Here is a 13265-nt window from a genome sequence, read left to right on the forward strand (position 1 = left end):
AAAGTTTTAAAGTTTAAAGTTTAAGTTTTTAGTTTACGGTTACGGTTTACGTTTAGTTAGTTAGTACGTATAGTATACTACTATAATAATAACTAACAACTATATATATATATATATATATATATATATATATATATATACGTTATTAACGAATTTTACGAATTCTGCTGATTCATTCTTTTCACAGCCTGAGCTCAACTCCGCGGAAATAAATATTTTATACATGAATATTATATATATAAATATATATAAATATACATGAACATGTATATTTATTGTATAAATTTCATGTATAAATATTTATACATGAAAAATTGTTTGCCAAGGTCAAATAGAAGCAAATGCTTCTGCTCCATTCTTGTAGCAGATATTTCGGACAGCGTGCAAGTATATTTAACTTTTCACGTTGAAAAAGTTCTAATTTTTAACTTCTATTATCAATCTATCCCAAGAAATACATTAAATACATTTTTTAGAAAGATGAATTAATTTTTGTATATCATTAAAAATATTTTAACTTCTTGTTTTTTATTTAATCATTAGCATCGATTTAGCTTCTAATGATATATTTTTCTTTTCAAAATTGAAGTTCGATAGCGTTGAAAAAAATCGATCAATGGTGAAGACTTAATCTCCGTTAATCTCTTTTTTTCTTTTAAAAATATATTGAAATAAAGAATTTTTATTTAAAAAATAAGAATAGTTGTTTATATGTTTAGACCGGAAAAAAATTAAATCTTATGTTACATAGTATATATCAAGTCATTGTAGCCCGGACATTGTAGTTATTGGACTCTTTCATGAGCCACTTCTCTCAATTTTATCTTTTATCTTTTAATCGGTCTCGAGTCATACTCGCTGTTTGCTTTAAAAATACTTACGAGAACGTCAAGATGCTGAAGATGTTCGCCTTCGCTCTGGGATTTTCGACTTTTTCGGTGTACACTTTTCCATCCATGACGTGTCTTATTTCACAGAAATCTTTTCTGCAAAGTTACAATGGACCTTCAATTTACACATACATCTCACGTATCGTGCACACACGCCGCAATTACATTCGACGACGTTTTTTGCGGAGAGATAAAAAGAATTAAGAATACAGCGAAGAGATCTCAGCGGGAACTATTATAATATTGCGTATCGTAAAGCAACCACCACATAATTCTCGCTATCGTCTCTCCTTCTCTCTTAGAGAAAGATTAGATATGATAAAATTGCAATATCTTATCTATATTACGTTATGATGAATAAAGCTATGGATCTTTAATATCGTTTATCAGCACGCATGTTTCGTAGTTACCCGATGATAATTGTAATTAAACCTGAAAAATCTATTTTCCTACTCGACACACAAGTTACAAATTATTGAATTACTATTATGTTACGAAAAACAGGGACAATTGCAGCATGAAAAACAGAATTGAACTCATACATACTGGAAAATACCGGAATAATCTATTCCCTCTATTTTAAAAAATGGTTGAACTGTGATAATTTACTGAGGCTTACGAGACTGTCTCTCTCTTTCGTATATTATCGTAATATCGTGTACATACAGTATATTACATATTAATCATGTGATCGACGTATGCTACAATTAGTTAAAAAGAATTTCTGATGAAAAAATTGTAATGAAATTTCAATGAAATATTGATTTCAATAAAATATTTCGTTGAACTTTATATTCATTTTTGAAATATTTTTACCAATAACTTCATCTTATCTAGATAATTAGAAATATTTATCCCAGTTTGTATTATGCGTGTCTGATTGACTGCATCTTATTTGATGATGCGAATAACAATGACATATGCAAACATCTTAATTATTTATAGCGAAACACATGTTGCGATATTAAGAATAATTATCATATTACATTATCCTCCTTGATAGCAAATAATTGTAAAAGACACGTAAAGTACGTTTACTAATTTTTATTCAAAACTGAGCTTATTCACTTCACGAATTATTATTCGACTATTTTCATTATTCTATTTTATTCAAATTGTTCTTTATTTACAAATAGCATGCAAGAAAAATCAATATATCATTTCTCGCTCATGACGATTTAATGGCTGAAGTGAGTACGCAGGAAAGAGGAGTCTTAAAAAAGAAAAGTAGAGGGAAAAATATATATATATAACGAGTAGTAGTTACATAAATAATCATTTATATCTACAATTTGTTTACAATGATTACATTACATAATGTAGGCACTTGTATGTAAGGTACTCTAATTTGTTTTTTTTATCTATAAGTACAACATACCTACATATCTACTAAATACATAATACATAATACTAAATACATAATAAATATTGACAATGACGATTACAACACAATTGCGTTTCGTGTAATATACGGAATATGTACCTTGGAATTCGTCACAAATCGCGCTCGTGCTTCCTTAATCTTTTTTCTACTATTAATATATTATCAGTTTCATAAAATTATGCTTTAATATCTATTGAAATAATATTAAAGCACAATATATAGTGAGTTTGATTCAATTGTATATACTTGATATTTTTAGAATAATAATCACAAAATATTTTTTCGATTATGTTATTTTTCTTTAAAAAGATTTCATAATGACTTAAACAAACGTTTTAAATTTTTTTTTCAATGCTTTTTAATGAAATTTATTTCTTTAATGGAATAATATATTTATTTTATTATAGTTTTATAAGATTCTTTATGACTAATTAAATACTATAAAGTATAAGTATAATAAAGTATAATTTTCGGTAGTTCACCACATAAAACCGTATATGTAATAAAATAGATATATTATTTCAATTAAAAAATTAAAAAACTCTATATAAAAAAGTATTTTACAAAATAAAACTAGATAATTTTTTTTATAATTTAAAATTTTTGTTCAAATAAAAAAATTAAATATGAAATTTTCTTAAACAAAATAATTTTTAATCGAAAAAGTTCTTAAATAAATCTATTATTTAAACTATCTATTATTTAAGTCCATACACTTAAATCAAATACGCTGCATATTTGTATCGTAGTACAATAATATATGTAATCGCACTATATTGTATACAATTTATTGTATATCATAGTAATAATACATATTGTACCCTGTCGTGTAACTCATACGTGTAATCATACTACACCGTACAATATACATTTGTATATCGTAGTACAATAATAACAATATTTATAACAATATAATTGTATTACAAAGTGATCAATGCTTCAGTGATTCTGTTGAAAAAAAACTTCGCTGAAATTATTCCACGTTTTGAACATTTCAACGAAAAATTGCTGAAAATTAGCTGAAATTTTTGCTGAAATTTTGCTGAAATGCTGAATTTTTGTTAAAAAATGTTCTAAAACGTGGAATAATTTCAACAACATTTTTCCATTAAGAGAGTGAGTTTAAAAACATCCTACACCTTTAAAAATTATGCTACAGTTGAAACGATTACTTAAAGTTATTGAGGTAACTACAAATGACAGAAAATAGATCAAAATCTGAGCACGAGGCAATTTTGATTTACATGGAGTATCTCAGATCGACTCAGTTGCCTTCACTTATTTGATATAGTAACAAATTATACAATGATTTGATATAATTAATGTAATAATATTATTTTTAGAAAATCAAAGGTTCCTCATTAAAGATTTAGATTTCCAAACAATGATTTTTATTCATTAAGGGATTAAAAAAATATACATTTAAAGATTACGAAAAATATGTATTATAGATATGAATAAAGACTCCAAATAAAAGATTAACTTAAAACATTGAAATTGAATATTTAAGCATCAGTGCTAAAAATTAAAGAGCCATATTGATGATCTTGTTGATTTTCCGCTTGGTTCGCAAAGAATTGAAAATGATTTCTTCACTTGTTCCGAAGATATTTTCGTAACAATCGATCGATCGGAGACACTCGCTTGTTACTTTTTAGGCCCGGCAAAAATTTTCGAATATATAAAACAGGATCTTCTAAAAAGGTGTTAAGTACTTTAATTTAATTGCTTTATAATCCTGCATTTACAAAAATTGAGTACACTGCGCTTTGCTATTTTATTCATAATGATACAATAATAAGAGAACAATAATAGAAAATAATGTCGTTGCACGCTTCGTATTTAAGTATTTCAGTTTTAAATTCTAGAGGCACCTTTTACTTTTTGGTCTTCCTTGTACTTATAGCACCAGTACGATAGGAGGAACATTGTAAAATTCTTGCAAAATCACAAATACAAACGGCCTCGGTAAAGTGAGGTAAATATAAGAATATACGAATATACGAATTATGGACCTGCAGTAATTGGCTTTTTTTTCCAAATACTCTTTATACGTATTGATCAAAATATATTATAAGTATAAAAAGTCTTCTTTCTGCATTATCTATACGCTAAGTACAAATCTCTTGACCCGTTAATTCACCGACTGTAGCTGTCCTTGAGAATAATTTCTTCAAGATCGAAATCAACTAAATCACATCTTAAATTTTTTTGAATCAAGTCTCAAGAGCCTCAAGATCACTAAAGCGATATCAAAATTTGTGGTCTTTAAATTGCTATGAATCGGAGATAATCCGGTTTTTTTATTTCTTGGAACTTTAATTCTTAGAATCTTGTATTTCGAGAAAGAGCATGAGACTTATAATTTATTCTCTCCACATTCACATTCATTATTTTTTCCCACACATATTTCTGTTATTATCTCTTTTATCTATGCGCTAATATTTGATTTGCAGTATTTCTGTAACAAATTTACTTCTAAAAAAAATAATATATATATATATACAAATAAAATATATATATATATATACAAAAAAATTCTTCCCTAAAGCGTTTATGGCAGTTTGCTGATAAGAAATATCGGTGAGCAAACGGGTTAAGCTTCATCCTTTCTGATGAAATATCTAGGTCATACAAAATTACGTAATAATACTATGGTAACTAAGGTTGTGTCGCGATCCACGCGAACTATACTGATTTCCTAATTGCTCGCTGCAATGGCCTGCACTAGCGATAATCGCGCGTCATTATATTGAGGCGGCAGAAAATTCACGATTATTAAAATGAAAAGACCAGCTAGACGGAACTCTTGCAGCAAATTATTAATTCATTATTTCGCCGACAAAAATTTTGCCACTTCTGCGTATTCTTTCGGCATTCCCCGAGTTCTCGGTTTCCCTTAAATCTCCGAATTCTTCTAATTAGCTCCCTGGAATTTTGTAATTTAATTTTGATCAAATGATAATTTTGATCACACACATTCTTAGACATTTTACATTTCTTAATTAACACACTTAATTAATTTTAAATTGCATTTGCATTGGAGTAATCTAAATCCTAACGTCCCAAATTTTTTCCTATCTCTATAACATCTTCATATACTTGCTTTAGATTACCATTTACAATTCTTTACATTTCCATTCAAGGATAATTCTAATTAAAGAATCTAGAAAACTGTGATATATGGATATATGGATATTGGAAGAATGAAATACGAACAGAATATAGAAGACGGAGATAATACAAGAGAGTAAACATCGATGACTGTAAATTCTAAATTCTAAGATTGAATTTCATCTGCGTTCCATTCTTCTTTCAAATTCCAAGAATTTTGCCTAAGAACTGCTCGCAAAAAACGGAATCTAGCGACCTATTGTGGGTCTTCTACAATAAGCCATTAGTCATAAATCAGAAGTCAGAAGCTAAAAATTGACCAATTATAGTCGCTATTCTTCTGATTTATGACTAATGGCTTATTGTAAAAGGCCTATTACGGTGTCTGTTAGACACAATTACGAGAAATTACTTAACACCGTGAATGCATCAAAGCGCCATAAATCCGCGATTCTGATAACAGTTGCGGGCGACGCCGGCCAGAGCCTCCGCCATCGCCATGCCGGTTTCTTGTACCATGCTCTTCAGGTAGCCCGACTCCTTCTGCAGCAATATGTGGGGATGATCGAATTCCTGTACACATAAAAGTATGCATTTGAAAAGAAATTGCGATTTATGATCTGCTCTCGTTACAAAGCTATACAGTTTGATTTATGTCGAATATAAAACATTTACGGAACACGATACATGTATCAGAGATGATAAAATCGTTATTCTTATCGCGCTTTATCTCGCACAAAAGTAGATGCTATGAGCACTTTGAAAAAGATAATCATTACTAACTAGTCACAGTATTTTGTAAATTTAGCAGATAAGTGATTTATTCAAACAAAATTATTTTAATAAAACACTACAAAAATGGTTAAAAAATTAATTTATCATAAAAGTCAAAAAATAAAATAGTACATTTATATATAATTTATGTTATTTTAAAAGATCTCAAATCAAATAAATATTTTAATCAGAAAAAATAGTATATAAAATAAAAAAATAGTACCCAAAAATGACTGATAAATTCATAATTGCAATAATTCGCCACAATCACAAAAACAAAGAAAGATTTCACGATTTTACTTCACTACTTAAATTCATTCATTGGTCCATTTCAACCAAAAAATACAAAAAGGGAAGATTATTAAAAAAAAACTCACTACAGCATTGCCAGCGTCCATCACTAGTATGCGATCGCTGTCCATAACGGTGTTGAGTCGGTGGGCAATTGTTAGTACCGTACATTTCTCGAATTTCTTCCTGATAGTTGTTTGAATGAGTTCGTCTGTTCGCGGATCCACATTCGCGGTCGCTTCGTCTAACACAAGTATCGGATTATTCCTTACAATAGCGCGCGCCAGGCAGACTAACTGCCGCTGACCAACGCTCAGATTGGAGCCACCCTCATTGATGTGGGCCTCCAAGCCTATTTCCTTCAATTCGACCTCCTCAAGGGCTCGCCACAGGGGTTCGTCTGGATACAAATCGAACGGATCGAGGTTCCGTCTCAGACTGCCGGAGAATAAGAATGGTTCCTGCGGAATAATGCTGATCTTGCAACGGAGATCATGTAAGCCGATCTGACTCGTGTCGATTGCGTCAATCTCAATCAAACCATCCATGTCAGCCAGGCGGAAGAGTGCTTGGATCAAGGATGACTTGCCTGCGCCGGTCCTACCGACGATGCCGATTTTCTCCTGAGGAAGAACGACAAAGCAGAGATTTCTGAGCACTGGAGGCTGTAACGGCGCGTAGCGCAGGAATACATTCTTGAACTCGATCTTGCCTTTCTGCGGCCACTCGGATTTAGGCTTTTTATCAGGAGCACTCTCGAGAGAAGGCTCACTATCCACTTTGCTGGAAGAGAATTAAAACGAGAAACATTAACGATGTTATTTAACAATCGAAGAACAAAATATTTAGAAAAATTCTATATTCCTAATTTTTCCTGAATCTTAATCTAATATATGAAATAAAGATAATTGATATTTCAATAAGATAAAACAATTAATAAAGATAATGCTAAGTAATACAAATACTATAGCAGAGATATAAGATATATATCCATAAGCGAATACCTATATTCAAGAATACGCTCCACCGAGGTCATCTGGTTTTCCAATTCGGCACTCTGGCGCATGCCCCATTGGAACATGCCGGTGAGACCGATACTCTGTGTAATCGCTAGGCCTACAAATCCGCCATCCATTGAACCTCGACTGTAGTTGTCTAGCACGAGAAAGCTCAGTGTGACTAACATAATATACAGCACACAGAAAACATCCAGCCAGAAACCGAAAGCACGCGAAGACGCGATGAAGATGTACCACGCGGACGAATGGAGATCCTGATGATTATCAAACTCCTTCGTGAGGATCGCTTCCGCCCCAAACGCGCGGATTGTTGGTAATCCTTGAAGAGTCGCGCTCAGATGAGCGAAAACCGGCGAGCGGGCTGAGAAAAATTAGAAATTTTTATATTATTCACTATCACTATTTTATACTATTCAGTTTACCGAAGAATTTAAATCTATCAATTCAATGAGATTAATAATTGATTAAATTCAATCTATAATCTTATTCTATCGAGGAAACCATATTATTCTACCGAAAAACAAGCTTAAGATACTCACTGATGCCTTCAAGACGTTTCACACTGCGACTGGTGGCCAGGTAGAAGATTCTCAGGTAATAAAAGACAATGCCGACTAACGTTGTGGGTATTAACAGCCACGTGTTCGCGATAGCTACCACGACGATGATGCCCAACAGCGCTAATCCGATTTGAAGACAATCGATAAGCGCAGTTGGAAGCATCTCGTCAACAGCTCCTACATCTTTCGAGAAACGATTGAGCACACGTCCTGATGTATTGGTGTTGAAGAATCGCATAGTGGCGCGACTGATGCTGCGGAACATATGATCGTGCAAACGCATTGAGGCTCGCATACACGTCCAGAAGAAAGCCCATGAGCGAATCAGAGTAATACAGATTGTGAGCACAGTTAGGCCGCTGAAAATGTAGATACACTGCATGCGAGTGAGGGGACTTCTTGAATCTTCTACAACACCATCATCCGTTTGGTTCATCTATAATGTTATACAATTAATGAAACATAATTAAATATGATATGATTGTAATTAGGATTGTAATTTTCTTTCCGATTTTAAGTTTGATATAAAATTCATGTTTCTATTTAACTTTTCTACGGAGATCACTTTCACTTTGAACGAGATCTTTCATTCATTTTAAAGCATCAAACTTCTGCTTTAATTCTGAAATTAAATTACAGAATTTGAATATCTTATATAGAATTATATAGAATTTGAATATCTTTTAAACACTAATCGTTTTTTTTCATTTCTTATTTAAATTTTTTATTGAAGTCAAGACATATTTTTTAAGAACAATTTTGAGTAAAATTGGGATTAAGAGATGTAATAACTACATAATAAGTGTATTTCTATTATAACAGTAATAAGCATGTATTTGCTTCATATATGTGATTAGTTCATAAAAAATGTAATAATCTATTTTGAACTTAAAATAAAAATATTAAAATATATTTTTCGAGATATTTCTCGAGTCTTTTAGCAAAATGATTACATCTCAATTAAAAGATTATTTTAGCATAGTGAAGCACTTACATAATGTTCCTCTATATTAACCCATTGCGCGAGAAAAAAGTCACCGCCGCTAGCCGCTAATTGTGTCAATATACAAAGCATAGTCACTATGGATATAACGCACCAATTCCCGCCAGCGCGTAAGTAACTCGTATATACTTCGCCAGAAACAGTGCCTACAGTTCGCGTCTCAGCCACCTAAAATTAACGATTATGTTAAAATTAATTTAGTGTTAAAATCTAAAGTTATTTTAATAATAAAAATGTAAGATGCTTGGTTTTTTTAGATATATATGCGTACTTAAAAATGAAACTCGTTATTTAATTGTTAATTATCAATAGTGATATTTTTTTCTAATATGTTAAAATCTAGTTTATCAGAATATCTAAACTAATATTTTGCTGCAACTTAAAATGTGCTTTTGCAACTATCTTAAATTACAATATTAGTTTAATAAGATTCATATTACATATTATTTCATATTACTTCAGAAAATAAGTTAGAAAATGTATTCTAATTACTTCATCAGGTTCCTGTTTCGAAGTATCATTCGTCATAAAAGAACTTAATGATGAGATACTGGCAGTGCGCGAATTACTACGACTAACGGGAGCTGAGGAGGGATGAGAAGATTTCTCATCCGTTTTTGTTTGATTTTCCAACAATCGACCAAAGTCCACTCCCATAGATCCCAGCTCATCATAAGTGCTGAGAAAATAAAAAAAAACAGAAAATAAAACTCATATAAAATAATAGAAGTGAGTTTAAATATTAGCTTAAAGTTACGAGTAAATAATGGAAGATTTCTGAAAATAATGGAAGATTTGTTTTGACTCGATCACAGGGCATTGAACGTTTCGTGTCAATATTGATTTTTGTTGAAAGATAATGATTGATACGTTAATAGATGATTAAAGTAAAGACTTAAAATAGAATCATTTTGTCGTATAATCAGGAAGATAAGCCGAAGTGATCAAATCTATTGTTCTCGAAAGTATAATCGAATTATACATATTGTGATATAATGATAAAAAAACTCTCAAGATAATTTTTTCTCTTCCAGTCTACTAATTATATTTTTAATCCCACATTATCGTTTTCAATTTAAAAAAATCAAAGATTTAATCACGAAGTTAAGAATTATAAATAAACGGCGCAAAATATTTATGTATTCTCAATGTCATTGTAATCTTATTTCAACAAAGAAATTGTAATTATTGATTACAATAAGACACAAATTTAAAAGATAGAAAGTGCAATAAAATCATTCATACCCTTCAGCTTGAATAGTTCCGTCCTTAAGAACGATAATTCTATTGACGTCGCGAAGATATTGTAATTGATGAGTGACGAGAATCCGAGTCTTGCCTCGTAAGTATTTATCGATGCATTCATCAAACATGTGTTTGCCCACATGGGCGTCCACGGCGCTCAAAGGATCATCCATGAGGAATATATCGGCATCAGCGTAAACAGCTCTCGCTAAATTTATTCTGTCAATTATTAGCATCTCATCAATATAATTAGTATATTATAATTAATATATTTCATAACTATATATCCAACGCAAAATCTTAAAAAAAAATACTTCATAAAATTAGTTTTATTTGAACAAAAAATATTTACTAAAATAATCACAAGATAATAATTATAATAAAAAATTAAATTAACAAGTTAAAGTAAAATATTACTTATCAATAAAAAAATCAATAAAAATCATGTAAAAAATACGATTACAAAATTAAAAGAGAATCTCTGAGATTATGAATCAAAATTCAAAATATGAATATATCTTGCATATTTTATCAAGATATTCTGTAAAACCAACCTTGCACGCTGACCACCGGAAAGACTGATACCTCTCTCGCCTACAATCGTCTTATCACCATAAGGCAGCAGGCTGAAATCCTTCTTTAACTGACACACTTTAGTCACGCGATCATATCGAACCTGATCCATCTTTCTTCCGAATAGAATATTTTGTCTCACCGAACCTGCAAAAAGCCACGGTTCTTGACTGGCATAGGCAATCTTTCCATTAACCTGTAAAAAAATATTTAAAAGGATAATTATATGTTTAAAATATTTATTAATTAAATATTTTGATTAATTAAAAATACATGTATGAATGATTTAATAAATTGATAAAATAATTTATTTTTATAGATAAAATTATTTATTCTGTATTTATCTATTTAAATGTCTTAAAGAGGAATTGCTAACATACTTGAATGGAACCTTCTTGCAAACGCAATTCTTTCAGAATGACGTTCAATAAACTGCTCTTGCCCATGCCGACCTGGCCGACGACAGCAATCAGTTCGCCGGGACGCACCTTAATGTTGATACCCTGTAGGGTATCTTCTCGTTCATAATCCAGCCATTTGGCAGTGCCGTTCTCGATGCAGATGCTATGCTCGACACAGCTCGGCTGTACGATCACGTCATTATTCTCCTTCTGCTCAATCAGATTCTTCTTCGCGTCGTTTTGGTTATTCTCCATCGTAGTTTTGTTATTTTCTTTTACATCATCTTTTCTGTTATTCTCCATCGCAGTTTTGTTATTCTCTTTTACGTTATTTTCCGTGTTATTTTTCTTTGTTTCAATCTTAGAAGGTGTTAATTCGTCATACATTAAGAACTTCTGCAGACGTCTTATGGATACCATCGCTTCCGCTACTTGTGTTATTCCTGAGTGTTATAAAGACAAAATAGATAAATAAAAGGGAATAAAGACAGGATAAATCTCGTATAGATATAAGTATTAAATAGAATTCTAATTTATGATATAAAGATGATAAAGTACTTTAGTATAAAATCATTATAATCAAAAAAATACGAAGAGAAGATTAAAAGAAAAAAAGGAAAAGAAATAAAGATAAAAAGAGGAAAAAATGGAAAGAAACAAAAAGAAGAAAAGATAAAAGGTAAAAGAAATAAGAAATCTAAAGAGGTAAAAATTAAAGGAAAAATGAAAAAATTAGCAAAGGAACGCTACAAGCATCATGCAAGCATCATGTCGATATCTGTCATTCGTATACTTAATATATACATATCAACAACACAATTATATACCTTGCGGAAAGAAAACAGTCATGGTTGTACGTAAGCTATTGTAATAGGCGGTTATCACGAACACCTTTTCGGCCGTTATTTTGTAGCCGAACAGTACGTAAGCCAGCACCGTAATGAACAGTGACATCCTCGTTGAAAAGATGATAAACGATAAAGTGACACCCCTAATATACGATGTCCATCGGATGACATTAACTTCCTTCCTATACACGAATTCCGTATTTATTAATGTTTTTTCTTTTTTTCCAAATTTCATGTTTTCTAAATCGAAAACGCAGATAAACATAAGGTTTATTGAATTTGTTGTTCAATATGTTCCTATCTCATTTTCATAATGCACTTCCAAAGCACACTGTTATTAGTTTTGCAATTACCTCTTATACAACTAATAAATAAAAATACACATAATTCCACTGTTTCAAAGTACTTAAAATTAATTAATTATTTAATTTTCATACCCAGTCCTTTCAACATAAATTTAAAAATCAATCTCATTATTTTCGGAACAGATCATATATGATATATTTGATATATTAATTCAAATTGATATATATATATATATATATATTTAAAAAAATATATATTTATAAATATATATTTAAAAAAAGATCTTTTGCAGATATCTTGATCGCGAAATTTTCTATTAAAAGACTACGTCTCAACTTACAAATAATATAGAAAAATACATATATACAAACGATAAAGTACAATAAAACCGCTGTCGACTATTATTTTATCTAATCGTTTCAACAGCAACTACAATTGAAATACGACACAAACAAAGCAAGCACTGATTTGCGTCTATACGTTGTCTATGATAACTCAACTTGATGTGAATTTATCACTCGAATGTGATAAATTGAAGGCAAAAGAATACATCCGCAGGATGTTCTAGAAAATTTATACGATTCAAAATCATTCGTTTAAAAAAATATCGCATATCATTAATTATCTTGTTACATGATTATTTACTTTTAATATTGAAATTTTTCATTATTCTTTCAGAAATTAAATAAGAGATATAATTTTGTCAACAATAAGCATTAAAAACATTTACTGTCTGTTTTCATTTACAAAAATACATATATACAAACGATAAAGTACAATAAAACCGCTGTCGACTATTATTTCATCTAATCGTTTCAACAGCAACTACAATTGAAATACGACACAAACAAAGCAAG

At 30.6% G+C, this 13265-nt stretch overlaps 2 protein-coding genes across 2 annotated transcripts in view; both read right to left on the bottom strand.

Annotated features, from left to right (window-relative positions):
* Positions 1-958, bottom strand: part of LOC105621670 (probable multidrug resistance-associated protein lethal(2)03659) — a 13443-nt gene extending 12485 nt beyond the window's left edge. Inside the window, 1 exon segment of the mRNA XM_012203137.1 lies at positions 882-958. Coding sequence (XP_012058527.1) covers positions 882-958 — 77 coding nt within the window.
* A 4859-nt stretch (positions 959-5817) lies between these two features.
* LOC105621671 (probable multidrug resistance-associated protein lethal(2)03659) lies at positions 5818-12208 on the bottom strand. Its single transcript, XM_012203138.1, has 11 exons — positions 12082-12208; positions 11582-11697; positions 11234-11467; positions 10835-11049; positions 10281-10499; positions 9528-9714; positions 9027-9203; positions 8012-8468; positions 7458-7833; positions 6540-7236; positions 5818-5961 (listed from the first exon to the last, which is right to left on the bottom strand). Exons 1-11 carry the CDS (start codon positions 12206-12208, stop codon positions 5818-5820), a joined length of 2949 nt encoding a protein of 982 aa, XP_012058528.1.
* Between the last annotated feature and the right edge of the window lie 1057 nt (positions 12209-13265).

Source organism: Atta cephalotes (genome assembly GCF_000143395.1).
Source record: "Atta cephalotes unplaced genomic scaffold scaffold00035, whole genome shotgun sequence".
Classification (NCBI taxonomy): Eukaryota; Metazoa; Arthropoda; class Insecta; order Hymenoptera; family Formicidae; genus Atta; species Atta cephalotes.